Source organism: Epinephelus fuscoguttatus, linkage group LG21 (assembly GCF_011397635.1).
Source record: "Epinephelus fuscoguttatus linkage group LG21, E.fuscoguttatus.final_Chr_v1".
In the NCBI taxonomy this organism is placed as follows: domain Eukaryota; kingdom Metazoa; phylum Chordata; class Actinopteri; order Perciformes; family Serranidae; genus Epinephelus; species Epinephelus fuscoguttatus.
This window is the reverse complement of record NC_064772.1, coordinates 20,947,411-20,974,205: the sequence shown is the minus strand read 5'-3', so window position 1 is coordinate 20,974,205 and position 26,795 is coordinate 20,947,411. Positions and strand designations below refer to the sequence as shown.

Here is a 26,795-nt window from a genome sequence, read left to right as displayed (position 1 = left end):
GATGAAGGTGCACTGTAAGAGTTTCCATTCTCTTACTGTCCTGCTTTGGCCCCTTGTGTGTGTGTGTGTGTGTGTGTGTGTGTGTGTGTGTGTGTAGTCCCTAGTCTCTGAGCTTCATTAATCAAATCCCTTGCCATAATAAGATCAGGACAAATATGTATGAGAACGCTGTGTGCTTCCATTTTTACTACGCCGTCGCAGGACAGTTTATGCCCTTGAGTGTGTGCATGTTCGGTGACATGTATGTATATGAGAGAGGGAGAAGGAGAGATTCAGTTTTGCAGGACCACCCTCCTCATCCTGACGGGAAGTTGTTAGTTTAACCTGACAGGAAAGAATTTGGGAAACTTGGCAGTAAGCGACAAGGGAGAGAGAAAAGCTCCCCTCTCTGCTTTAACTGTTAATAGACTGACCGTTACTGTCACCTTCTCCATTTTCCCCGCAAATACAAACTGCACCCATAATACACCCCACCTTTCCTCCATCTCATGCACACTCCTCGCTGTTGTGATATATATTTCCCCCCGTCCCCCTCCCCGTCCTCCTGCTCATTAGTTGTTCTTTGTCCCAACTCCTGAATGCAGCCTGTGTGTTTTCCCCTCTCCTCCCCTCTCCCTCCCCCTTCCTCCTCCTGGACCCTCTACCTGTATCGGTTACACCTGAGCGGGAAGGTGGAGGGGTCGGGTTACGGCCCGCAGAATGAGGGCGCCCCTTTGATGAACGCAGGCTGGATGGGTGCGGGTACAGGCGGAGGAGATGGGGTCAGCAGTGAGATGGGGGCTGACAGAAAAGAAAGGCTTTATTTGTGTCTGGAGTTTGGCTGCTGAGGGTACCGCAGAGTGCACCGCCTCGCCTGGGTTGTGTTTCCTTAATGGCTGCCTGTTTGTGTACGTGTGTGTATACAAGTACAATAGAGAGCAGCTTATGTATGAATCAAAATTGACTGTTTAGATGGATGATGTATGTTTCCAAGTTCTGGTAGCTTTGTTTTCTGTACAGTTCTGTCTGTGTGTTTGTGTCAGTCAGAAGAAAGTGGTTTATGCTGTTTGTTTTGAGTGTACCAAGTCTGTAAATGACCCTCTGACCTTCTTCTGTATATGTGTGTGTGTGTGTTTCAGGGGGTAGTGTATGGAAGATGTCTGGAAAGCGAGACTGGACTCCGTGGATGAAAAAGAGAAGGGCTCCAGTGTTGTGTGCTCTGGGTGCAGTACTGCTATGCTGCCTGCAGAGCGGCGCCTCTCTCCCCGGTGAGTAGACAAACTGAAATGGTTAAAAAAAACTGGATCAATCTGCATAAATAAGATTCAAAAAGTTTCCATTTTGTGCTTTTTGTCACGGTTTCAAAATGTATATTACTGACTTGATGTATGCTCGCTTTATGAATGCCTTTACATTAGTTTTTCCGAACACCTGGTGCAGGATAAGTCTTGCCAGGGACAAAATATTCTGGCTCAGTCAGGGAGAGGGAGGGAGGTGTGTTTTACGTGTCTTGGCAGCAGCAACAGCAGTTTATTTGAAATGAACTGAAGAAGTGGGTAGTTTCAGGCCATACCAGCCACCATGGGTGAACGAAGAAGAAAAGAAGCACTGTATGAAGAGAACTAATGATTAGTAGATAAAGAAAATCAATCAGCCGCTCTTATTTATTTATTTTAGATTATTCTTTGGGATTGCCTTTATTGATAATTTAGCTGACTCACAGGAAAAGTGGGAAAAAATGAGTGATGACAGGTTGCAAAGGGCTGCAGGATGGAGTAGAACCCAAGCTGCTGCAAATGACTGAGCAGATATGGGGCGCACACTCTACCAGGTGATCTAGAGGGTGCCCCGGTCAGGCACTATTTCACTATCTGTTATTTAAAAAGTTATTTTCAAGCATAAATGCCAAACATTCGATCATTTTGGGTTCTCAATTGTGAGAATTTGCTGCTTTGTTGAGCATATTTGTAGCTTTTAGACCGGTCAGTGGTGAAGTTAATTGCTAGTTGTAGCCAAAGACAAAAGATGTCACACTGCTGGACTCATGTAATCAGTGGGAAAGGTCTTTATGTGCCAGAGGTGGAACCAAATCTTTGTTTTGCAAGTCACAGTTAAGCATCAAGTCTTTGCTCTCAACTCCCAAGTCCTAAACTTAAAGTTTCGAGTCATAAACAAGTCATAATGCACTCTTAGCCAAATGTAATGCCATTTTAACCACAGGGTAATAATATATAAAATGTGCAAAAATCATGAATGGTTACTAAAATTTGTATTTGTTTGTGGAACAAGGTTGTTGAAGTTGTTGCTTCCTCATCTGTAATTGTGACCCACACGTTTTGCATACTGTAATTTGGGTTTTTTCGACCATGTGTAGTTTTTATACACAAACAAAATGATCTTTTGTGTCAGTTTTTCCAGCTGCAGCTCAGTAACTTAATGTTAGTTCTTCATAGTTCTCTCCTGCAGCTTGGACACTGTTGGATTGGTTCCAAGAAAGTGCATTAGCGGGGAATTAAGTGTCATCTTGAAAGGAGTAAACGGCACCAATGTGAAGTTGATTCAGGAAATGGAGGGAAATTAATTGATTCGTGATACACTTTTGAAATGACATATGTTTTAGTCTTTGGGCTCAAGTATCAAGTATTTTCAAGTCATAAGTCTGAAGTTAAAGTCAAGTTGCAGGTCTCGAGTCCACACCTCTGTAATGTGCTGACTTGTATGAAATAAAATATGTTTCTCAAGATGCTTAATTTGTTTCTGACTGCTTTCTTTTCCCTCAGACAATGTGCTGCTGTTCACTGAAGAGCCCATGTCTGTGGTGCAGAAGCTAGGAGGCAGTGTGAATCTTCGCTGCAGCGCCCAACCCGCCTCCGCCAACATCAGCTGGCGCCTCAACGGCCAGGAGCTGATGGACGGATATTTGGGCGTTGTGCTGGGACCCAACAGCCTGTTCATCCCCACACTGTCCAACCTGACTGTGGGCAGATACCAGTGTGTGGCCAGCACCAGCGCAGGAGCCCTGGCTAGTGTACCCGCTAACGTCACCGCTGCCAGTGAGTAGCCACCCACACAAATCTGAGACAAATAAACAGCCCCTTTTTGGTTTGTCAGAGTATCCAAAGAACGCCTTTGACTTAATTTTCCTTGAGTAAAACAAAAACAGTGAAGGGGCGGTATTTGTTTGCTTTAAATCATCACCAATACAACCCTGTAAACCTTGTACTTTTCCACCCGTGAGTCCAACCCTCGACCAACTGCAGCTCTGATCAGGATGAGAAACTGCTGCACGTTATTGATTCCTGACATTCAGATAGTCACCCTGTCTGGTTTAATACAACAGCTGCTTTTATGGAGTGCCATATTGATCTAATGGAGTTCAAGTGAATTATTCTCACTGCTGACGTTTTTAGTGTGCTGCTCCGAGTGTGTGGTGTTATATTTGATATGTATCATGGGACTGAGAGGGGGGCCTGAAGCTGTGTAATCTGAGCCAGAGGAATGGAGGGGACCTAGGGGCCGGGGCCCGGTCAGAGCAGGGAAGAGGGGACAAGGACTCCAGCCTGGGGGCCCCCTGCTTCCATCGGCCCCTCTGCTCCCCACAACACCACATTCCTCTCCACAGGGCCCGACAGCAGGGCTCGCCAGAAATTATGGCCCCGTAATTGGGTAGAGGGCTCGGGGGGAGATAAGGGTGTTGTGTGTGTGTGTGTGTGTGTGTGTGTGTGTGTGTGTGTGTGTGTGAGGGTGTGGACAGAGGATATGCCTCACTACAACACACCATTAGGTAAAAAAAGCGCTGTTAGCTGTATTGTTTTACATGTAGTGATGTGATGTATGAGGCTGCCAGAGCTGGAGAAACTGGAGGTGTTTTAGGCCAGTTGAGACAAGATCCTCACACAAGATGAGACGTGATGTCACATTCTCTGTCTCCTCGAAGGCCTCCGTAACCTTACACACACTTACACACACGCATTTCTCTTCTTTTGCACATTTTTCACTCCTCACCCTGTCACTTTCTCTCCTCTTGCCTCCTTTCATTATCTCTCACTTTCCCCTCCTCTTTTGTCATCTTCGCCTCTCATGTTTTGCTGTTTTTCCTCTTTTCTTCAGAGCAGGCGCGCAGGCCGTAAAAGTTATTGATAGCTCCAATAGTGGATGAATCGTGTTGAGATAACCACATGTGGAGGCAGACTGTTCGCCCCACCTCCTCCCCAAAAAACGTCTCTAATTTAATAATGGTCTCCTCTCGGCCACCCCCAAACCGCCTAAGGAATTGCTCCACGGGGAGTGTGTACGTGCCTGCTTTTCCATGTGAGCCCTCTTAGCTGTACGCACATGTTTTTTGTGATCAGGATAGGTTGATTCCAGACCCTCCTCGCTATCCGTCTCTGAAGACTCTGCGCTTTTTTGGCATAAGTTAAAAGCTCTTCGCTTGAATTCTTGTGCAGACAATCGCCCTCCCCCTTTTTTTTTTTTTTTTTTTTTTTGCTGCAGAAAACAGAGACATGTATCTGCGCAACGTGAACGCACAACACGTTGCACAAACATGTTAGAATTCAGACACACACACACACACACACACAGGCCTCCTACTGCTCCACATAAAGATGATGAATGCACTGTCTCTCTAGAAATATTTAAGTCTGCCTTGCCAAGCAGCCCTGGTGCGGGAGGTCTGCTTCACTTTATGAATACCATCAATCCTCCATCGCTGCAGGACGCACACATACACACACACACACAGAAATACATATGCACGCTCACACACCTGAGAGGCACCCATGCGGGGTTCTTCCTGTGAAGAATGCGGGGTGGTAGAGTTGTGGGGGGGTTAAAAGGTGCAACTGGAGGAATTTGGGAGAAGCAGGCAGGAGGAGGAAGGTGGGACGGGTAGATATGAGGGGGAGTCAGGAGGAGAAGGGGGGGTGGCTGTAAAAACAGCACCTGATTGATTTAGCAAATGGAGCGCCACACGGTCCCTCTTTAAGGCTTTCTTTCCCCCCAACACACACACATACACCACTTAGCTTGACATGTCCTGGCTGGGATTCTCATCTTTCAGAATAAGAGCTCCAAGTCAGAGATGGAGTTGTGTTTTAGTGTTTGTCTGTGTGTGTCTGCCGCTAAAGCTCCCCCAGATGCAGACAGAGGGACAGATGCATGGTGGATAAATCATCTGTCCTGCAGTGAAGGTGTTTGTTTAGTGCTTTGAGTAAATCACCGTGATGTCCCTATCAGCAGATACCCTGGCCTTAACTAAACGTTTCTTATTGAATTAGAGCTGTATACAATGTCTCATCAGCTGACTGTGTGTACCAGCAGCTTCTTGCCAGAGAGAGCGGCCGGTCCAAGAAAAACACACCAGTCAAAGCACCTCCGGAAAGAATGGAGAGAGGCTGTGTTTGTTAAGAATAAATCAACAAAGGCTGGTAGACGGTTAATTACGTTCCTGGAGATTTATCTTTCATTTCGCTGCTAGACCACTTCATGACAAATTTCTTCAGTTGTTTTCCCCCTCCTTTGCTGCTCCCTCCAGTCCTATTTTAGTTTTCCTCTACTCCAAATCTACAAAATGGCAGCATCCCCCCGCTAAGATTTTTGTGGGTTTTTCCTTTTTTTTCCCCCTGGCCTCTTAAGAGCAAGAGTTTTGCTGTTTCCTCCCAAACTGGATATCTTTCTTTGAAACTCTATAGGATGGACACCTCTCACCTTTGACCCCGTGGCCAGGCCTCTGGGCCGCTCAGGCGGAGGGGGTTTTAGGAGGTCAGAGGTCACATGAGTGTCTGTGCTGTGCAGACTGTGTGTCTGCGGGACACAGTCGCAGCACATGGCCCCAGTAATCCCACTCCACCCATTTCCCACAGAATCTGAACCGGCTCCAGCCCCAGTATAATGTTTGACAGGATTAATGACACCTACTCCAATGTTACAGACACCACTCTTAGGCTTTGGACTTACCCAGAGCGACATGAATTGAACAAAACAGAATAATTAGTCAGAGATATAAAATTCTGGCAACTTAAAGCAGATCATGTTAAGACAACATTACTAAATGGAGGTTTTCTTTCAAAGGGAAGGACATCGGAGACGTTGTGGGAATGTGGTTACAATACAATAGGGACATCCAATGTGGAGAGACACCCAATATGGAAACAGCCCAGTTATTACAGAGTTTATTATTGCTCAGAATATTGTGGTTTTCTGCTTCTGAGGCTGAGGACTGACTGTATACATGTGCAGTTAGATGTGATTTACGCTGTGTATTAAGATGATGAAAGACGCCACTGACTTCTCCCCTCGCCTCGTCTGTTTTCCAGAGCTGCGGGACTTTGAGCCGGACGACCAGCAGGAGATCGAGGTTGATGAAGGCAACACGGCTGTTATTGAATGTCACCTCCCTGAGAGCCAGCCCAAGGCTCAGGTCCGCTACAGTGTCAAACAGGAGTGGCTGGAGACGTCCAAAGGTACCGAGCTGCTTGAATTCATTAGGATTTCCTATAATCACCCCCCACTTCCCTCTTAATTCTCATACTATCTTCATAATTTACCGGAATGCTATAATCCTGCTATCTGGCCCATTATAAAACCGGTGATAAGAGTATTATCTCGAGAATGTTGAAACATGGGAATGCGGTTGTTTATTTTTCAAACTATTTACTTCTAAGTTGCCTGGAAGAGAAGAAAAGCTCCAGTGGTTTGTGGCTGGTATGTTGATGATGCCTGGGAGCTGTAGGTACTGATATCTGCAGCTTATCTGTGAGGAAATGAATACCGCACTGAGGGGCATTCACTGAGTGTTCTCAGACTCTGGGGCGCCACCTTGTGGTCTTGTGCTGTTAGTGCATCTGTGCACTGGAATGGCACATAGTACTCATATTACACACTGTTTCGCAATATGGACTTGATTTTTCTGCGGTTCCTGTTTGTCTTGGTCATATTCATGTATTGTATAATATATTTCCACATGGATGTGCTTTAAAGTTTGGAAAGAAGTACGTGAAACCTGGTCTCATCATGTCAATGCTGTAACAGTATTGCTTGTGTAATGCTCTGCAAATCCTTCTCACTTCCCTGCACATTTGCACTCAAGTGTGCACAAATGCTTTTTCTGTAGTTTTCTTAACAGCTGTGACGAAGTTAGAAGTTTTTTGTCTTTGTCTGTGCTTTTTTTCCCCCTCTTCATCTAATTCTTATTTTTACCCTTATTGTTATTCTGCACCACAAAGGCAAAAAGCCTTAACTCACTAGAGTGTAACTGACTTTAAAATGACTTTAAAGTTGTTTTGGCGTCCAGTTTAATGAATGGTTGGCATAATATTGGAGATGTGGATTTCTTTGTATTGTTAATGATTTTTTTTTTATATCTATTTAAAAATCTTGAGCTCAAAATTGACCTTTGACCTCTAATTTTGGAAGCTACGGTATTAATAAGGGGTCAGACCAACTTCCATTTGATCTCTTACACTGTTTTTGATCACAATACTGTATTAAACTAATTATGACTTTGATAGAAGCTTTTGATGTATTATGAAACTACCCACTTAATGTAATATAAATAAGAATAAACCAATCAGTTTGTAGGGGTTCTTTTTAAACCTCTCTACTTTGATTGTCTTTAATGGTTCATCACAAGCTCACATCATTAGGACCAAATTGGGTCAAGAAATATTTGTTTTGAATTAAAACAAAAGCGTACATTATTGTTTTCCTTAATTCTCAAAATTTCAAGTTGAAACAACAAAACAGTATCTTTATGTGTAAGTGCAACGTAACAAAGCCAGAGAACCTCAAGTGAAGTTACATGGTGATGCCTTCTCCCTCTATTTTCAACAAAAACATAATACAGGAGACTTGGGATATTTGTCCACATGATAGAGTGGGTCTTTATTGTTCCAAAAATGATCAAAATGAAGTTAAAGCCTTGTGCCTTTGCATGGCAAGAGACAACAAATTCAGCCCATCAGAAGCAATAACTGCCCCTACAGATGACGACTCTAGGTGTGCACTCTGATTGATTTGTGGGTTTGTTAGTCCTTAAAAGCACACTTCAACATCTGTTTGTTTTTGTTTGTCTGCAGGGAACTACCTCATCATGCCGTCAGGGAACCTGCAGATAGCCAACGCCACGCAGGACGATGAGGGACCGTACAAGTGTGCTGCTTACAACCCCGTCACTCAGGAGGTCAAGACATCCACCTCGGCTGACCGCCTGCGTATACGCCGTGAGTCATGACCTCCAACGCTATGATGTTGAAATGGAACATAAAGGTTTTTATTAGCAATGCAGGTTTTGATGAAAACGCAATTTAATAATGTGTAAGAAGAAGTTAGGGGTCAAACTGAAACATTAACAGTGAAGAGCTATGTCAGAAAAGACATTATTAGAGAGCTTGTAAGTGTTACTGTAGACACATGTGGTGTACATGTGTCCCACACCCTCCACTTCAGTGTGACTTTTATCGACACATTTAGTCACAGGTGAAGTGTGAACAATTCTTTGTATTTTAGACGTGATTTCAGCCACATGAGCAATGTAAAGAAATGAAGAAGGGCAGAATAAAAAATGCACAGATATTTTCCTACATATTGACCACATAATCATACCCTGACTGTCCGCATCTTTTTCAGGCTCCACCTCAGAAGCAGCTCGCATCATTTACCCGCCGGCCTCTCGTTCCATCATGGTGACCAAAGGCCAGCGGCTGGTGTTGGAGTGCGTGGCCAGTGGCATCCCCACTCCACAGGTCATATGGGCAAAAGATGGGAAGGACCTGCGCTCCCACAACAACACGCGCTTCCTGCTCAGCAACCTTCTGATCGACGCGGTGGGCGAGGCAGACTCGGGCACTTACATTTGCAGAGCGGACAACGGCATTGAGTCGGCCAGCTCTGCGACGGTGCTTTATGACGTGCAAGTGTTTGGTGAGTAAAGTGGAAAGTTGTTTTAGCGTGTTGTGTGTTGGCTGCTCTGGGCGTTTATATACTTTGTTTTGATAATCTTTTATAAAGACCTCGAACTAATCTGTTAAACGCAGCTTCCTGTAAAAGCTTTTCATAGTGAATGGAGTTTATTCTTTTGACTCTGCGATGATTTTCTTTTTTATAAGTAGAGTTTTGTTTGTATCATGGATTTAATAATTAAACCAACTCCTGTTTGGCGCACAGAGAAGACAGGGGTCTGTATGTGTGTGCGCAGTCATGTGTGGGAGAAGCATGTAAGCCTGGGCGGTGTTGTGTAAGAAAGAGTTTGTGGAGACAGAGCTCTCTGTTCTGTAGCGGGACTTGATTGAATGTGTCTAGGTTATGGATGACTGTTTTTACAGTGATTTTCTGTGTGTGTGTGTGTGTGTGTGTGTGTGTGTGTGTGTGTGTGTGTGTGTGTGTGTGTGTGTGTTGTAGGCTTGTCTCTCTGCAGCTGGCTCTAATTAAAGCCAGAGAGCTGCTGTAGCTGTAATGAGCTCTGTCTTTCCCTGATTCACAAGCAGCCAACCATCAACTAGCTGGCCTGGCCCCGCCTGCCTGGCTCTATACACCCCTCTGTCATGCAGCCTTTAGAAACACACACACGCATGTATGATAGTGATTTTACTCACACATGTGCCCATACACGTGACGTTATTGATGCTTAGCCTTAAAAACTTTAAAAATGGTTGTAATTAAAAGAATAATAGTAATTTCCTGCTGATTAATCACCTCCGCTCTAAGGAAAATAATAACCATTTGCACGATCACACCTGTGCACGCACAAACAGGCTGTTCAACTTTGTTTCTGTGTCGTGCAGAGCCTCCTCAGGTGACGGTGGAGCTGCAGCAGCAGGAGGTGGTGTATGGAGAGACTGTGCGCTTCACCTGCCAAGCCCGCGGCAAACCCACTCCCTCAGTGATGTGGCTTCACAACGCCCGGCCCCTTTCCCCGTCTCCTCGCCACCGCTTGACCTCCAAGGTGCTGCGTGTCTCCAACGTGGGTCCTCAGGATGACGGACTGTACCAATGCATGGCTGAGAACGGGGTGGGCAGCTCGCAGGCCTCCGCTCGCCTCATCACAGTATCAACCGGTAAGCCAGATAGTGGGTAACCTTTTAGAAATGTAACTAGTTTAAGTCAAAGCCTTTTTGTTTCATGATGTATTTCTCTTCTCTTTAGGGATCTCATCCAGGGGGAAGCTGCCCTCCATCTATCGGCCGCTCAGCCCAGATAAGGTGCTGAGAGAGCAGCCGCCTGTGAGGCCGGGGGCCACCGGTGCCATGTTGCCTCTTGACTGCTCTGAGCTGCCGGGACATATCCTGCCTGCCGATGCTCCCATCATCCTCAGCCAACCCCGCACGGGCAAGGCTGACTACTATGAGCTCACCTGGAGGCCACGGCATGAGCGAGGAGCCCCTGTGCTGGAGTATATGGTCAAATACAGAAAGGTACTGCAGTCAGTTCACTGCACTCTCAGTTAAAATACACACAGATTCACTCTCTTGGCGTTTTGCCTCGGTATATTTGTGTGTTTTCTGTGCTGTGTCTCTTGGATGCCTGCTGTTTATGAACTGGCACCCAGTCGCCACCTTATTATAAATCCCTGTCCTCACCTAAGTGCTGTGAGGGTATATGCTCATAAACACCCAGACACAGAATATAAGTAGGAAGTAAGAAATTAGAGACGGAAGCATAGTCTGGGTCATAGGTGATGATTTTTTAAAGGAAAATTCTGCATAGCATGTCTTCAACAAACATATACATGTACTTTGTTAGTTACTCACCCTCCTGACTCTCTGTCTATCTGTCAGGTGGGAGACCCTCTAGCAGAGTGGACCTCCAGCAGCATCTCAGGCGCCCTCCACAAGCTGACTCTGGCCAAGCTGCAGCCAGACAGCCTGTATGAGGTGGAGATGGCTGCCAAAAACTGTGCCGGTTTGGGACAACCTGCTATGATGACCTTCAGAACTGGCAAAGGTAAAAACACTGTCATGTTAGCCTTGTCACTGAGAGTAAATTAGCACGCTTACATTAGCATTTAGCTCAAAGTACTGCTAAATGCCCTGCCATCCCTCTCCATCCCCGGGTCCAGACCGGGACCTGCAGCATTTGTAGCACTAGTTTAGCAACCCGCAAACTCACTGATCTTTTGCATGTGTTAAATTATCTTGTGATGTTACTCACACAATCAAATCTGTGCGTTCTGATAAGCAATGCGACGCCAGTGAGTCGAGAAGTATTAACAAATTGCCTGCTGATTACAGCCTCACAGAGCTGCGAGCACAGCTGTGGACTTGTGAAAATGTTATTTCTGCCTTAAAAGAGAATTCAATTGAAATTTTATTTGGCCAAAAAGGCAGTTCTTTCATTTAAACTCTGATCTAATTGTGTTTTTCTGTCTTCAGGTCGCAGAGGTCCAGGGCAAAATGACCCTCCAAAAACTCCTGCTGTTCCTTCGCCAAGCCTCTCTCGTAAGTATCCCTCCAATCCTCCTCGACCTCTCAATGCCTCTTTGCAAAATCTATCTCCTATTAACTATACTAACTATAAAAAGTCACTTATACAAAAATAACTGTATTGTTTAACTTCTAACCATTCTTTTTACTAACATGCAAACTTCTTAATCTCTTTCCTTTCTGTCTCTGAAGGATGAGCTCTCAGTAAGTGCTGAATGAATAATGTTTTTCCTTTTAACTGACATGATTTACAGAATGTCTGTGAGTTGTTGTCCTCTGCCTGACACCATTCCTCCTTCTATGCAGCTCCCGAAGCCCCTGACAAGCCCACAGTCTCCACGGCGACGGAAACGTCGGCGTACGTGACTTGGATTCCTCGCGGTAACCGTGGCTTCCCCATCCAGTCATTTCGGGTGGAGTACAAGAAGGTGAAGAAGGCAGGAGAGGACTGGGTGACGGCGGTGGAAAACATCCCCCCACAGCGGCTCTCTGTGGAGATCACGGGCCTGGAGAAAGGTCGGCCATCTTCCTTAAACAGTGTTGTTATTATTCACAGCAGTTTACTCTGAGTTGGGGGGGTGGGGGGGAGTAGGATGTCGTACCGTATAATTACAGCGATGATGTCCTGCATAATTACATTCCCACGGCCCGTAAATTCATCAACATAATGAGTGTTGTTACAGTCATTTCAGTAATTGCTGCCATCAATCAAAACCATAACTGAATCGCTCGAAAGGAAAACATAAAGTGATGTGAAGACAAACATCATTAGTCAACACAACATGGAGCTTCAGTCTGGGCAGCTGGTGGCCCCCAGAGACACATTAGTAATAGTTATCCCTCTCCCTGTAGGTACGTCATACAAGTTTCGTGTTGTGGCGGTGAATGTAATCGGTTCCAGTCCTCCCAGTGCCCCTTCGAAGGCGTACACAGTGGTGGGTGGGAGAACTCATGAACGCCCTGTTGATGGACCCTACATCACCTACAATGAAGCCATCAATGAGACTACCATCATGCTCAAATGGACGGTGAGTGACTGGAAGAACCAAAAATGAAAAATGACTGCAGTGCAATGTATCGCCAGTTCATTGTGATTCTAACATGATTGATTTCCCTCCCAACAGTACACCCCCGTAAACAACACACCCATCTACGGTTTCTACATCTACTACCGGCCGACAGACAGCGATAATGACAGTGACTATAAGAAGGATGTGGTGGAGGGAGACAGATACTGGCATTTAATCACTGACCTCCAGCCCGAGACCGCCTACGACATCAAGATGCAGAGCTTCAACGAGAAGGGAGAGAGTGAATTTGGCAACGTGGTGATCCTTGAAACGAAAGGTGAGGTCATTTTTGGGCGGAAAATTAAATGTACCATACAGGATGACAAGGACGTAGGTTTTGTCTCAATATCGGGCGGGACACATATGAAATGGGGGGTTTGGGGGTCCTCTGTCAGAAAATTTTGAGCATCAAACACTTAATTTTCTGTATTCTGGTGCCATTTTTGCATCAATTTATGGTGTAAATATCTTACATTTTTTATCAAATGAACTCCTCTGAGACAAATGCACATGTTCTAAATATTGAGAGGGACGTGTCCTCCTCCAAAATCTACACCTATCTGAAGGCAGCACAGTTTCTGCTCTTGTTTAAACAGATCTTTCCCCTTTTGTCTCCTCAGCTCGTCCTAATCACCAGCGACCTGCTCCATCAGAGACCCCAGACCACGGGTTAGGACCCACAGGTGGACTTGTGCCTCGGCCCGGTGACCTCCCCTACCTCATAGTCGGTATTGTCCTGGGAGCCTTCGTCTTCATCATCGTCGCCTTCATCCCCTTCTGCCTTTGGAGGGCTTGGGCCAAACAGAGTGAGTTCTCGTCACAGTTCCTGTTACAGTCGTTAAAATATTAATCTTTGCATCTGTGTAATCTTCTCTTTCTGCTTATTTCAGAGCAAACGTCAGACTTGTGTTTTCCTGCCGTGGCTGCGCCTGTGTCGTCATGCCAGTACACCATGGTTCCCCTCCAGGGACTTGCCCTGGTTGGCCACTGCCCGCTGGACAGCCACATGACGGTGCCACATGGCATCTACCCTGCTAACGGAGAATACACCCCGAACGGCAAACCTCACCACCCCACACACTGTCTGCCAGGGCTGCAGCAGGTAAAACAAACTGAACTGGTCATTCCAGGTTGTTAATTAGCTGTCCACGTTATGGAAATCCAGTAGTGCTGAATATATGATGTATATGCTCTTGTGTTGTGCAGGAGGAGGTGGACTGTGACATGGAGTGTGACACGTTGTTGCCACAGACAGTGTCAAACGGACATCTTCCTGTTTACCACTACTCCACCAGGTATGTTTACATATGAAGCTCATATACAGTATTTACTGTAATGCACAGGAGGGACTATGTGTAACAATTTGTAAATAATTGAGTAATGGGGAGCAATAATCTGTCCTTAAAGTGGTGCTGAAACAGTTAAAATCCTTTGAAAGCTGGAGCGACATTACATTTCTTGTGCTGCTTTCAGACGCCTTTCGCAAGTATTTAAACCTCTGAACCCGAATAATGGGTGCAGTTTCATTCAAAAACAGGAGGAAAAAAGGCAATGAGAAAATTTGTAAAAAATATTCCATACTATATTTAGAAATTTATTTTAAAAAAAAAACTAGGGAAAAACTCTATTTATAATTATTATTATTTTATATTTAAAATTATGTTACAGAAGTACTAGAATTTTCTAAGCTCTTTTTTTGGAGTAAATTCCTTATTTGCTTGTTTTTTGTTTGTTTTTTTAATTTCTTGTTTTGGGTAATTTCTTCTTTCATTGCTTATTGCCTTCTTCCCATGTATTTGAAAGAAACAGAACAGAAAAATAATTAAAGTAATATTTTTTTTTTTTATCAAAGATGCCAAACATTTCTGCTTTTTGAATGTAGTTCTCATGCTGTATGTTTTGAATGTATCTTCATATCATTGTAAATACAGTACTGACTGAGGGATGCGTTCAGGCATAGTATTATTGAGTGTAGCTCAGCCTGTGTTTTGGCCGCGCTAAGAACCCAAAACACAGTTGCTGGGATTTTGCATGTAAAACAGGAGAAATAGACTTGAAACGTAAAAATTATGGAAGCTTATTAATGCAGCCACTTGAGAGAATAAAATCTGCTTCGTTTTTCTGATTAAGGACATTATTATCTAAGAATTCTGAAAGAAGATTTAATGGAAAAAAAATCAGCTTGTTTTTCTGAATTAACGAAATAATCTTGTTAATTGAGACACAGGACAGATTTTTTTCCCCAAGTAAATGAATTAGCTGCCGTATAAAAAATACATTAAACACAAGCTGTAATAAACCTATTTGAAAGTTCCATCTTGGAAATAATAAGCTAATAATAAACTCAACTGCCCCTCTTTGATAAGATAATTTTAATAATTTTACTGAAAATATTTTTAAGTTTAAGCACTAACATAAACGTTTTCCTCGTCTGCTTTAGTAGTCCAGATCATCATCAACAGAGTTGCTGTCCTCCTGATGACTCCACTCTTCAGCTCCTCAACTCTTCCCATCAGCACCTCAGTTCACAGGAACAGGAAGGTGACGGCCACTTCTGTGGTGGAAATAAAGCAGAGGATGGCATCACTTACAGTACGTGTGGATATTTTCATTTACTGACTGAAATACTCTCAAGTTAGGGTTAACTAACACATTTAGAACATAGCTTTTCTTGTATGTGAAGTCTACAAAATGAGCTTTATATTTGTCTGACCAGCTCTCCTCCCCTCCTTCTCTCTGCAGAGCCTGCGTCCTTTCCTCTTCTCTCTCTAGAAGATGAGGGGATCTTCACCACATCGTCATCTTCAGCAGCCACAACACCGCACTCCCAAGACATAACAATACAGGAAGTGAACATCCTCCCAAATGAAGCATCCCCTGAGGACGAAGGGACAGCCAACACAACAGATGCATAAGAGACTGTTAGACAAACAGAAGAAAACAAGAGAAAATATTTATTTTTGTATCACAGATATTTATATATTTATGCTTTTGTACATAGGTGTCTGATTATACTGTATATAAGGTTATTTTCATATTGAAAAAGAAAAGCTGAACTCTGTCTGCGTTTCCTGGGGAGGGACGTCTTTCCTTTGTGTTAAGAAGATCAGTCAGGGGACCTTTAAACCTGCAGGGGATTCCTCTCAGCTCAGCACTTCATGTCAAGACCCTCCTCGCCCACGTCATTCCTCACAGACGTCCTCCATCCTCAATGTTTGGACCTTAGGTACTTAGCTTTATGTACAACAGAAACAAAGGGACCATTCAAACCAGTCTGATGCTGTAATTATGAGGTGCTTCATTACCGTTGTAGTTCCGTTGCTCTGTCACGTTTTCAAAAATACAACTGTCTGTCGTCTTGTATAGCAATAACACAAATGTATTATGCATTGCTCATCATTAACAAACTATTAACAAGTGTATGCAACATAAATCATTCTGTTTCAGTAGTGAACAAGAGATTATATATTGTATAGTTATTTATTTTTTTGATTTTTATGTTATTTTTTTAAATCACTGAATGGGAGAGATTCTGGAAAAAATATCTTAAACTCAGTCATTGATAAGCTGAACTTTATACTGCAACCACTTCTGTGTTTACTCATTTGCTGGTTACCAAATGACTGCCAGGTGAGGGTGCTGTAACAGGTGTGTCAGTATTACTCCTCCCTCACAGGTTGGTGCATAAGTATTAGTCTTTGCCAGAGACATCTGCAATCGAAATGAAGGAGATCCTGAATCTACACTCCCCCTTTATCAGTGTGGCCGCTCTGTGGTTGCACATGCTGGAGCACTATTGCATGTAAATAAAAGCTTATGAAATTGAATTGTTTGGTGCATCTTTTCATTACATGTGCCAACTACCGTCTGTACACTATGATTAAGATTTTTTTTCCCCTATGCTTTGCTGTTTTTCAGTAAAAACAATTTGCTCTGCAATTTCCTTCTGCAGATGTAGCAGCTTAGTTAAAAATCCACTCGTGCTGGAATAAAGTCACCACTACCACCACTAATTTTCACTGTTTCTCCAACTGGTGGATCTGGAAACAACCCCCTGGAGCTAAGACAAAAGAAAAAGATAGCAACTGAGTTACAGTGCCATCTAGTGTAGGGAGCAAGAAATGCACACAGTTCTTCAGTTGGCAGCAAATACAAATGTCTCCTTATAAACTTTATTAATCAATTTTGTATTTACAAATACATACATAATCTAACAATTCTGATATGAAACACTGGTATTTACAAAATAGCTCTTGGAAAAAAACTGATTCTGTACAGTACAACCTGATATAAGTTAGTAAATTACATTGGTAGGTAACTGTGCAGAAGGTTTCTTAATGACCCAGAAGACACTGATTAAAGTTCTAAACCTAAATTTTGTTTTATCACCAAACTGTTGGTTTGACCAACGCTTCAAACAAAGTAGCTTTAAGGGACCAGATTTTCCTGTCGCCCTACAAATCAAAAGATTTTTGAAATGATACAACTTATAAATTTGACATCACACATATGCCAAAAGGAAAAACAATTTGAGATCGAAACTGTGAACATGTAAACAATCAGACAGACATGGTGTCATTTCATAAGGAGGTGCTTCACCACCACTTTGTTGAACATTTAAAAAAAACAAATCTCAAACTGAAAATGAAAGTCTTCACTTCAGAACACCAGCTCATCAAAATGCAGCAGGACGTCTCCTCACACAGCCGAGCTGCCGTCATGGCCCAGAATGTGGCTGATGTTGTGGGCGGGACGATTGGGCTGCTTGCCAGAGTCGGCAGCTGAGGTGTTGGAGAGAGACAGCAGGGGAGACATCGGCATGGCCGAACCGTCGGTGGGCATGCCTGTGGCGATCTCGGGGAACAGCGAGGTGAGGCTGAAGTTGGATATGTGGGGGGTGATTCCAGACGAGTTGGCAATGGGCATGGGGGGCATGTCTGGGAGCAAGGGGAAGCTGGGCTGGCCGAAACCCACAGGACGAGGTGGGGAGAGGATAGAGCCGAAGCGGTTGTTGAGCGGAGGAGCGCTGCCCTTGTCGGCACTCGGGCTGGTAAACATTTGGTTAGATAAGTACTGGAGAGTGACATCACTGGGTAGGCTGGGGTGAGCAGCAGGAGAGTAGGAAGTGTAGAAGGAGGATAAAGTGTTCTGGGGCTCCACAGGCAGAAGGGATGGCGTTCGGGAGGCGTTGGGCTGGCTGACTGGTGGGATGAATGTGGAGTTAGCATTAATGGGAGGTGGAGGGTTCATTCCTCCCTCTGGAATAAAGGGGAAACCAAAGTTTTGTGTCAGGTGTTGGTCAGGAACCAGGTTGTTGTCACTTGGAACCTGAGCACTGTCAGCCATAAAGCGAACAATAGTGCTGCGTCGCTCTCCTCCAGACTGCGGTCTGCTCAGCAGCATCCCTCCACCCGAGGGCAGAGGCAGGTGGCCCTCAGGCTCAAAGGGGTTGCTCTGTCTCAGAGTACCTGATCGAGGCCGGTCACCAGGTCTCAGCTTGGTGGGCTGAGTGTCTCGAGTGATGTGGCGAGAGTGCTGGCTGACAGCAGTGGGTGGTCTGGAGGGGGCCGAGGAGCGGCCTGGCTCAGAGCTGCTGTGTGGGGTTGGAGGGTGGGGGAGACCTGTGCGCACACCTGGGCCTCCATGCATATTACTGCTGACCTGAGATATATGGCCCTTGTTGCCCTCTCCAAGCCGCATAGCTGGGGCCTTCTGCGTCTGGGGCACACTGGGACTGGAGGCCTTGGCCTGTATGTCTCCTGAAGAGCTTCCAGGCACACAGCTGTACTCCATGCTGACGGGGGGACAGCACTGCACTGCTCGCTGGTGGTTGCTCTGCTCAGGCAGGTGAGGGGAAAGGAGGCTTTGCATGAAACTCTGGTGACAACCCTCCTGCTCCCGGGGGAGGCCGACCTGTACTCCCTGTGAGCCGGGATGAGCTGCACTGTAGCGGTTCCTGCCATCTGCTGGAGGTCCAACACCCATCCTGAACCCACCCTGCTGCTGCCCCTGAGGGCCCCTCTGGGACGATGGTACTGACTTAGGGGCCATGTCACTCCCACGAGACACCTGAGCCTCAAAACCACCAAGTTGATGTGCTCCTCCTCCCATGGCCTTGAATGGCGGACACTCAGAGACGCGCTGAACATCTGAGGATCCTGGATGATCGGAGGGAAGGCGATTCTGTGGGTTGTGTGCAATGTTGGCCTTCCCTCGTGATGTGTCCAGGTAACCGCGAAGGTCTGGCTGCTCCTGCGTGGCACCGCGGCCAGGCTGAAGGTGGAGACCCATGCGCTGTTGCTGTTCGCCACTGGTGGAGCTTTTACCGATGAGCGCCTCTGCAGAGTAGCTTGAAACACGGTGACGTTCCTGCCGTGAAGGAGCGCAGGCCAGGTCAGATGACCGGGACACAGGGTTGCTGGGAGGAGGGATGAGCTGCTGCTCCAGAGTCCTCGTGCTCATCATCCTCTGCATAGCATTATGGTCTTGACCAGGCTGAGGGAAGAAAAAAAGTCCAAATGTTATTTTCAGACAAAAGTCGTATTAATTATTCAGCATCATCAATTTTTATTAGCATTTCTTCCTGACACTTCCCAGACATTTATAGATAAATGCAAAACAAATTAAACATATTTACAGGCGAGATATCGCAACAATTTAATTTTTAATCCTCTCTTTTAATTGTGACGATGTGAGTGACTAACAGATTGCTACTGGACAGAGACAGCAAACTAGCTCGACGACACAGCCAAATGCAAGGATGATGCTGAATGTATTAAACTGTGTGGACCTTGAACTAATGACTAGGGAGAAAACTGGACCTCGTGGCTGGACAATTTGGGAACCACTGCTTTAGACTGCACTGACAGAAATCTAACACTTGAGGTAGTGATTATATGTGTTGTTTTTAAATCACACAATCATAATTAAACATCTAATATAATTAAAACTGCCCTCACAAATTCCTGGTGTCTGCCAAGCCAGTTATTGCAATTTAGTTGTAAACAGCCAATGTTTGATATGGTTTAAATGAAAATCAAGACATAATTGTGTGTTAATAAGTTGGCTCCACAATTTTTTATCAAACTTATCAACAATTAATTTTTGCTCTCAAATGCCAGTTAAATAACAAGATACTGGGACAAGATCAACCAAAGTACAAAATGTGCCACTGTACTTTGTTCCCAGTCTATTCTATTAAAATGTATTGGGTTTTTTTCGTTGTTGAGGTTTTTATATCATTATGTAGCTTTCGAATCCAAAAATTAAACTTTTTGCGTAAAGAACAAAATGCTATTTTCTCAAGCGCCTCAAACTTTTTCCTACTGAAAGTCACACAGTAACACTAACAAACTAAATAATTGAGGCTGCGGGTAGATCAGCAAATCCCGTGTGCTGTGAGGTAAAATTACTATTTCTCTGAATGGAGGCTGGTGGCTTTGAAGAGGGCGATATACCAGCTTCAGTTCCCCATCAGAGAGAGCTGTCTGACAGCAGGGTAAAGTTGTAAAAATAATCCAAATATAAGTGGCCAAAATACATTGCCGTTGTCTAGTTGCTGGTCTACTGCTGCCTCTGGTCTGTTTGTGTCCTCACTCTGAATGCTTATGCTGTCACAGAAAAGTGTGTGTAGGGCTTGAAGGAGGGATGAGCATCAGTGCTTCTAACCTACAGTATGTCACTGCTTTTTGCTAGTGGCTACGTTTATATAACACACATGGACCCTCCCTTTAAATCACACTATCATAGTATTTAGCACCATGTGACACCAACCTTAAGGTGCTCCTGTTGGGCCAGGTGGCTGCTGTGGTGCGCCCTGGATCCTGCTCCCTGGGCTTCACAGCTCTTCTCCTGGTGTCTAAAGTGCTGCTGTTGCTGCTGCTGTTGGATCTGCTGCTGTAGGTGCTGCTGGTGTCTGGAGTGGGAGCTCTGCTGCTGCTGCTGTAACTGCTGCTGTTGGTGTTGTTGATGCTGCGTCTGCGGCTGCTGTTGATGCGTTTGCTGTTGGTGCTGTTGGGGATGAGACTGTTGGTGTTGCGTTGGCTGTTGATGCTGCTGCGATTGTTGGTGCGACTGTTGTTGGTGCTGCTGCGACTGCGGCTGCTGTGTGTGCTGTTGATGCTGTGTCTGCTGTTGCTGTTGATGCGAGTGCTGCTGCTGAACTCCGGACTTCTCCAGATGGTGCTGCTTCTGTTGCAGCCCAGCAGGTGAACCACTTTGACTCCCTCTGACAAGCGCCCGCTTCTTCTGCACATGCTGCTGCTGCTGCTGCTGCTCCTGCTGCTGAAGCGCCCTCTGTTGTAGCGAGTGGCGCTGTGCCGCGTCAGGCTGAGTCAGGTGGTGTTGCAAGTGATACAGATGGTGTCTCTGTTGCTCCTGCTGCTGTTTCATGTAAATGTTTCCTCCAAGGTGCTGGCCAGGCTGGGTTGCAGCATGCTGTGGATGACCCTGTGGCAGGTGAAGCACACCTGGCTGGTTCTGCTCAGGGGGTCCTTGAGGGGGACAGTGGCCATCGGTGGGCCGAACCACCGGGCTCATGAAAGAGTTTGTGGAGAAGAGGGGGCCTCCGCTTTCTGAATTAATCCTTGTCATGACAGCTGAGGATGTGGGGGGCAACTGTCCCACCATCATCTGGCTGTGGTCTGGTGCTTTCACGTCCATATGGCTAACAGTGGTAGCTGATGGAGGGCATGGCTTGGGCCGTTTTCCAGTGTTTAGCATCACCTCCTCCTGGGCCTGCCGCTTGGAGATGATCTTTACTTGTCGCTCACCGACACCAACTCCAGCCTGAGCCCTCATTAACGCAGTCTTTAAGGGGGTGTACTCATTCAGTTGGGCTGCACCGGGGCAGGGTGAGAGGGCGTTGCTTGAGGGTTGAGATATGTGGGCTGAGGTCCCTGCAGGTGAGGGAACTGAGCCCTGTTGGCCAGCAAGACTGGGAGAGCCAGGGTAGGGCTGCTGACGGGAGCTGGGCCTGATCAGGTTGTTGACACTGAGGCTAGCCACAGTGCCGCTCTGGGATGAGCTCTGAGGCTGAACCTGGGGGAGAGGCTGAGACTGGGAGTATGAGATGTTTTGTGGATGTCTGCTTCCATTTGGCCCCTCCCCAGCCTGAGCTCTGACAGATACCTGGGCAGCGGGTTTAACCGTTACTGTATCCATGGGTTTAGTCACTTTTGCCTGCTGTCCAGTTGAGCCCCTGTCTTTACTGCTAGACACTGCTGGGGTTTTGGGGGGCTCCCATGTGGCTGCAGTGGGGTTTGCTGAAGCAGTGTTCCCAGAGCAGCTTCCACTCCGCCGTCCTGGACTGTCCTGTTCTAACATAGCCAAGGCAAGCATTTCTGCCTGCTCAGAGGTGAATGTAAATGTCCCATAGGAGCCAGGTGATGCACTAATAGTGTGGCCCTGGGGAAGCATGGATGCTACAGAGAACCCTCGGCCTCCCCCAGCCCCTGAAGACATGGGAGAATCTGTCTGTCTGCTGGATGTCATAGGGTGCTCTATAGTTTGATCGTCAAGGTTAGTGTACACCTGTTGAGATAGGGCAAAGTCCTTCCTAGAGGGAGGGCCAGACGTCACTGCCACCAAGCCATCTTTCTCTGCTGCTGTGGCGAGTCCCTCTACCTGAGCCTCCCTGTCTCTTCTGGGAGGCTGGGATGGTTTGTCTTCAGCAGGCTGACAGGGGGGAGGGTTGGGCATATTCACATCAGTCTGCTGTGTTGGAGCTCTACTGGTTGTGACCCTTTTCCTAATCTCTGAGCTTGCTGTAGGGGCTGTAACAGAGCTGTGGGCTGCAGAAAAAGTTGCTGCAGGTGTTGAGATTGCAACAGTTGCGGACACCAATTGTGAAGTGGTGGCCTGAGAGTGATGTTTATTACAAGTCAGAGGATCTTGGGTATTAGATACCTGTGGATGACATACTGAAGTTGGTTGGGTAGCCTGATTTAAAGATACTTGTGCAGTAACTGGGAGACTGCTGGTGCAGACTGGAGTCAGACATGCAGTAGAAACAGTAGTGGAAAAAGTCTCAGTGGCACCTGCAGAGCTGACCGCAGATTTGCTCGGTTTAGAAACCGCAGCGGTGGCAGCCGACTTATTTTGTGTTGTGCTAGTTGCTGGACTGGTGGTTGGCTGTTTAACCTCTGGAACTGAGGGTTTGGTTACAGCTGAGCTGTTGCCAGAGACTACAGCTGGTTTACTCTCAATGGACACATCTGCACTAACTGTTTGCTTAACCATTGTGGCACTGGCAGTTGTAACTGTAGTTACCACACTACTAGTGTTAGTATGACTGAATATAACATCAGTGTGAGTTACAGTAACAGAGTTTTTGCTGTGTGAATGTGACTGACTAAGTACAGTGGACGCACTAGATGAACTACACACAGTCGTTATCTGAGAGTTTTGTGTGGAGGTGACATTCTCTACAGCTTCACTACAAGCAGCAGTTGTGACAACTGTGGAACAAGTGGTGGGGATTTCTGTGACTTTTACGGTCGAGGACTGTACAACTTGAGATACCGAAACTTGAACTGTCTGACTTTCTCCTGCAGCGACTACTGGTTTGGCTATAACAGCAGCAGCAGGCAGTGCCTGACTGAGCTCTTTTTTCTTGACTGGTTTAGTCCTTTTGGTTGTTGCCCTCTTTGTATTCAAAGTTGTGCGAAGCCTCTTTCCTGGAGGCTTAGAGGAATTAACCACCGGCCCTGATTTGACGGGGTTCAAACTAGGGACCTGTAGCTGCCGCGCAGGGAGAGCAAGTGCGGTTCCAGGGACGGATGCTGGAGCAGGAGGCTGCTTCTGCTGGACAACTGATGTCGGAGCAGCTGGAGGCTGGATATTGTTCTGGCTAGAAATGCTAAATGGAAGGCCCTGAGAGATGCTCTGATTGAGACTGCTGAGTGCACCTAAACTGTTGAGGGCCACATTAGTAGTTGGTTCCTCAGTGGTGGTGGGCTGGACCAGCTGAAGTGTACTCTGGCCGGACTGGGAGCTGGATTTGTCAGACGTCTTCATGGGCTGCAAGGCAAACACCCGGCCGTTCACAGTGATAGTCTGTGGGGTTGCAGGAACAGGTGGAGAAGAGGAGGCCTGAGTGACCTGAAGGGGATGGTTCATCTGAGATGGAACAGGACGTGGGAGAATGTGCACCAGCTGCTTTCCCCCAACACTCTGTAGGGAATTGGCAGACGTCGAGCTGCTGGTAGTGGGTATTTGAGTGGACACAACAGGTACTGCAGCAGGCACAGCAGCAGGCACCATGCCAACCTGAGGATTTTGAGGGGCAGGTGCAACCTGATTGGGTGCCTGGATGATTACAATATGCTGACATGGTGTCTGATTGGTTATTTCCTCCCTCACAACTGACTGGGCTTGGCAAGAACCTGCCTGCTGTAGGATGACTACACTTGGGTTGTTAGTGTTCTGTGGTGCTGTTACAGCTGAGACTGTCCCTCCAGTTGGGTTGACCTGCAGCACCTGCATGGTCTGAAGGAGGGGCAGCACAGTGGCCTGTGGCTGGGGCACCAAGGCTGGTTGAGAGATGGGCTGAGGCTGAGGTATGAGGGCTGTTGCAGGATGGGGAACCAATGATGCGGGTTGCAGTACGGCAGGCTGGGGCTGTGACGGCACGACAGTAGGGTGGGCAACCACACCTGGCTGGGGTGCTATGGCTGACTGGGACAGAACAGCGCACTGTGGTTGGGGGGCTAGAACAGGCTGAGGCTGTGCCTGATTTAGGATTGCTGGCCGTAGCTGGGGTTGTCTCTGAAAGGGCTGTGCTTGAATGTGGGCTGTAATGGGTGCTTGCTGTACAGGCACATGTGGTTGCATCTGTATTTGAATGGGCTGAACAGAAGGTTTGTTGCCCATTGGACACATAGTGACCTGCTGGACAGCCTGGGTGGGGTTGATGACCTCTGGGGTGGGGAGACTCTGGCAGACTGGCTGTACTGTGTTCCCTGCCATCTGCAGCGTTGTCCAGGTAGTCTGTGTGCTGCCTGCCGCCCCAGCCCTAAGAAGGGCTTGGCTGTTGGGGAGAGCGGTGTAACTTATAGTCCTCATGGCATTGTCCTGTGTGACCCAAGAGCAAACCTCTGAGGCTGCAGCTCTAGATGTGGTTATAGTCTGGGTAAGTGTGGTGACACTGGACACAGGCTGAGCGGGGCTTTCAGTGGGGAGCTGTGAGGCTGAAGTGGCTGCTATGGTGAGGGTTGGGGCTGGGGCAGCAGGCTGTGGTTGTTGGGGCAGGGCTGCAGTGGCTGCAGGGATCTGGAGGGTGATGTAAGACACAGAGGGTGGCAGAGCAGGGGCTGCAGGTGGTGCCTCAACCACACACTGCTCTATCATTCTCAGGCCTGGTGTAGACTGGATGGGCGTGGCGGTCGACCCAGGGAGAAGCGCAGGGGTGGAAGAAGAGGTATTGACTTGCAGCAGGGCTCCATTAACCCTTAACCGTGCACTGACCTCAGAAGGTGGCTGAATAATTATTGTTTCAGAGGGCTGCTTCGCTGGGCTGGTCTCCTTTCCCGCTGGGCACATCACGTTGCCATTGGAATAGACAATGATCCCCTTTGGGAGTTGGTGAGTAGGGGTCACCTTTGCCACCTTGGCGCAACGCTTTTTTCCCTTCCAGTGAATTGTGGGGTCCTCCAGAATGTTAATATCATGGGCTTTGAGGAGCTCAATGTAGTGAGCACTCTCCCTCCTCAGGTCGTCCATCTGACGCCGCAGCCGGCGGATCTCCTCCGCTGCATAAAGACCAAGCACACATATAATCAATCAAGTGTACTTAATCATACGTTAAAGATTCCAAGTGCATATACTGTACTGTATAGTCACACTTTCTGTATTTGTTCAACTTCACCTTGGACTTTATCCCCTCCTTCCAGAAGCAACGTATCATTTTGTTTCTTCAGTTCAGTGATGTAGCGAAAGGCCTGGTCCAAGATCATGTTCTTACTCTATAGACGAGAGACAAAGTTTTAAAACATACCACACAGCCTGTGCATTAACTTCACCGTCACATGTTTCTGATAAGGAAAACGAGTAATTCCAGCTTGTCTCTTACCTGTTTAAGTGCCTGGGAACAGGGCAAAAGATTACCAATGCGGGTAATCCCTGCATTAATCTTCTCTTTTCTGTGCCTCTCACCTATAAAGAGAAGAGACTAAGCTTATATGTTCAGTTACATGCATAGTGACCAGCAGTTAAAGAAACTCTCCACACTAAATCTGTGCTTACTAGGCAGCAAAGTTTGAAAAGGAAATAACAGTTATAATATAATCATTTTACCTGCATTGTGAGTTTCTTTGTTTTTCTTCTTTCTGCAAAACAACAGTTCACATTTTTCATTACAACTATGCACACATTTATCCAAGTGCCTCTGATGAAGATTAGATAAATAATTAAGAGCAGACATCTCAAACATCCTTACTTGGGTTTACGACCAGGTGTCTGAGTTTCAGTCATCTCTGGCATTCTGTCCAAACAGTTGCCTGTATGATAAGGCACCAGTCAACGCATTTAACAGCTGGACCCCAAATCCTTTTCGTGCCAGTCCTGCAATGAACACATAAAACATCCGTGCATGGTGTTCATTTTAAATCAGGAAGAAACCAGACAACCGTATAACACCAAAGAAAAACCACTCAGATGCATTCATTCCGCTGTAATGTTGTCATATAATTTAGTACAGCAGACAAAAATCCTTGTTAAAATATACTGAGCTTCTACTACAACTGCTAGATGCTAACAAGCTAGTGTTGATTAACCTAGCTATACAGCTAACCTAAACTCATTTACCTGTATATTACAGCATAATTACAGCACGTTTAAGGAACTGCACACACAGTCGAGAGTCCTGCTTTACGTTGTTGATAGAAAGCGATGTTTAGATTATTATCCCGTCATTTAACCAGCTACAAACCAGCAACCTGTGCATTTACCTATTCAGCTAGCTTTCTGTTAGCTAGCTGGCTAACAGCTAGCTTGCCTTACCGTTACTGACATAATTAATAAACACATGAACAGCGGATTTCCTCGCGTCCCTGCTGATAAAAGGCTGCTAATGGATGGTAGCTTCCACTCACCTCTAGCCTCGGCATTTTGGAGACTGTTTGCCGCTGCGAGTACTTTGAGATTGGAGGCTAACTGTTAGCTAGCAGAGCATTAAACTCAACTCATTTCTCAAAACAATCTAGATACATCTAACCTTGTGCAGAAAGGGGCGGGCTCTAGGGGAGCTGATAGCCAATAGCATTCCAACTGTGGGAGGTTTCAGCCAATTACGACGTGTAAAGGGACATTCAGGCACGGGGTATACAAC

The 26,795-nt window shown here is 46.3% G+C and overlaps 2 protein-coding genes across 2 annotated transcripts in view; one reads left to right on the top strand and one right to left on the bottom strand.

The window, feature by feature from the left end:
* boc (BOC cell adhesion associated, oncogene regulated) overlaps nt 1–16,296 on the top strand; it is a 30,703-nt gene extending 14,407 nt beyond the window's left edge. The window contains exons 2-18 of the mRNA XM_049565038.1: nt 1,119–1,247; nt 2,760–3,032; nt 6,297–6,443; nt 8,058–8,201; nt 8,608–8,901; nt 9,762–10,034; nt 10,123–10,391; nt 10,755–10,920; nt 11,349–11,414; nt 11,706–11,915; nt 12,252–12,427; nt 12,524–12,746; nt 13,090–13,275; nt 13,360–13,571; nt 13,676–13,764; nt 14,910–15,061; nt 15,212–16,296. Of these exons, the coding sequence (XP_049420995.1) occupies nt 1,136–1,247; nt 2,760–3,032; nt 6,297–6,443; nt 8,058–8,201; nt 8,608–8,901; nt 9,762–10,034; nt 10,123–10,391; nt 10,755–10,920; nt 11,349–11,414; nt 11,706–11,915; nt 12,252–12,427; nt 12,524–12,746; nt 13,090–13,275; nt 13,360–13,571; nt 13,676–13,764; nt 14,910–15,061; nt 15,212–15,384 (3,165 nt within the window). The 5' untranslated portion in view covers nt 1,119–1,135 and the 3' untranslated portion in view covers nt 15,385–16,296. The remainder of the gene's footprint in view (nt 1–1,118; nt 1,248–2,759; nt 3,033–6,296; nt 6,444–8,057; nt 8,202–8,607; nt 8,902–9,761; nt 10,035–10,122; nt 10,392–10,754; nt 10,921–11,348; nt 11,415–11,705; nt 11,916–12,251; nt 12,428–12,523; nt 12,747–13,089; nt 13,276–13,359; nt 13,572–13,675; nt 13,765–14,909; nt 15,062–15,211) is intronic.
* Nucleotides 16,297–16,627: 331 nt separating this feature from the next.
* Nucleotides 16,628–26,673, bottom strand: LOC125881846 (basic helix-loop-helix domain-containing protein USF3). Its single transcript, XM_049565228.1, has 7 exons — nt 26,560–26,673; nt 25,905–26,029; nt 25,763–25,794; nt 25,539–25,621; nt 25,335–25,431; nt 20,243–25,218; nt 16,628–18,964 (listed from the first exon to the last, which is right to left on the bottom strand). Exons 2-7 carry the CDS (start codon nt 25,946–25,948, stop codon nt 17,168–17,170), a joined length of 7,029 nt encoding a protein of 2,342 aa, XP_049421185.1. The 5' UTR covers nt 25,949–26,029; nt 26,560–26,673; the 3' UTR covers nt 16,628–17,167.
* Between the last annotated feature and the right edge of the window lie 122 nt (nt 26,674–26,795).

Excerpts from the sequence above, each read along its gene's own strand:
- LOC125881846 (XM_049565228.1), bottom strand. The coding sequence starts at position 25,948 with ATGCCAGAGATGACTGAAACTCAGACACCTGGTCGTAAACCCAA. Across the intron at positions 25,622-25,762 it reads CAAAGAAACTCACAATGCAG|GTGAGAGGCACAGAAAAGAG; the intron begins GTAAAATGATTA and ends TTCTCTTTATAG. Across the intron at positions 25,432-25,538 it reads GTTCCCAGGCACTTAAACAG|AGTAAGAACATGATCTTGGA; the intron begins GTAAGAGACAAG and ends TCTCGTCTATAG.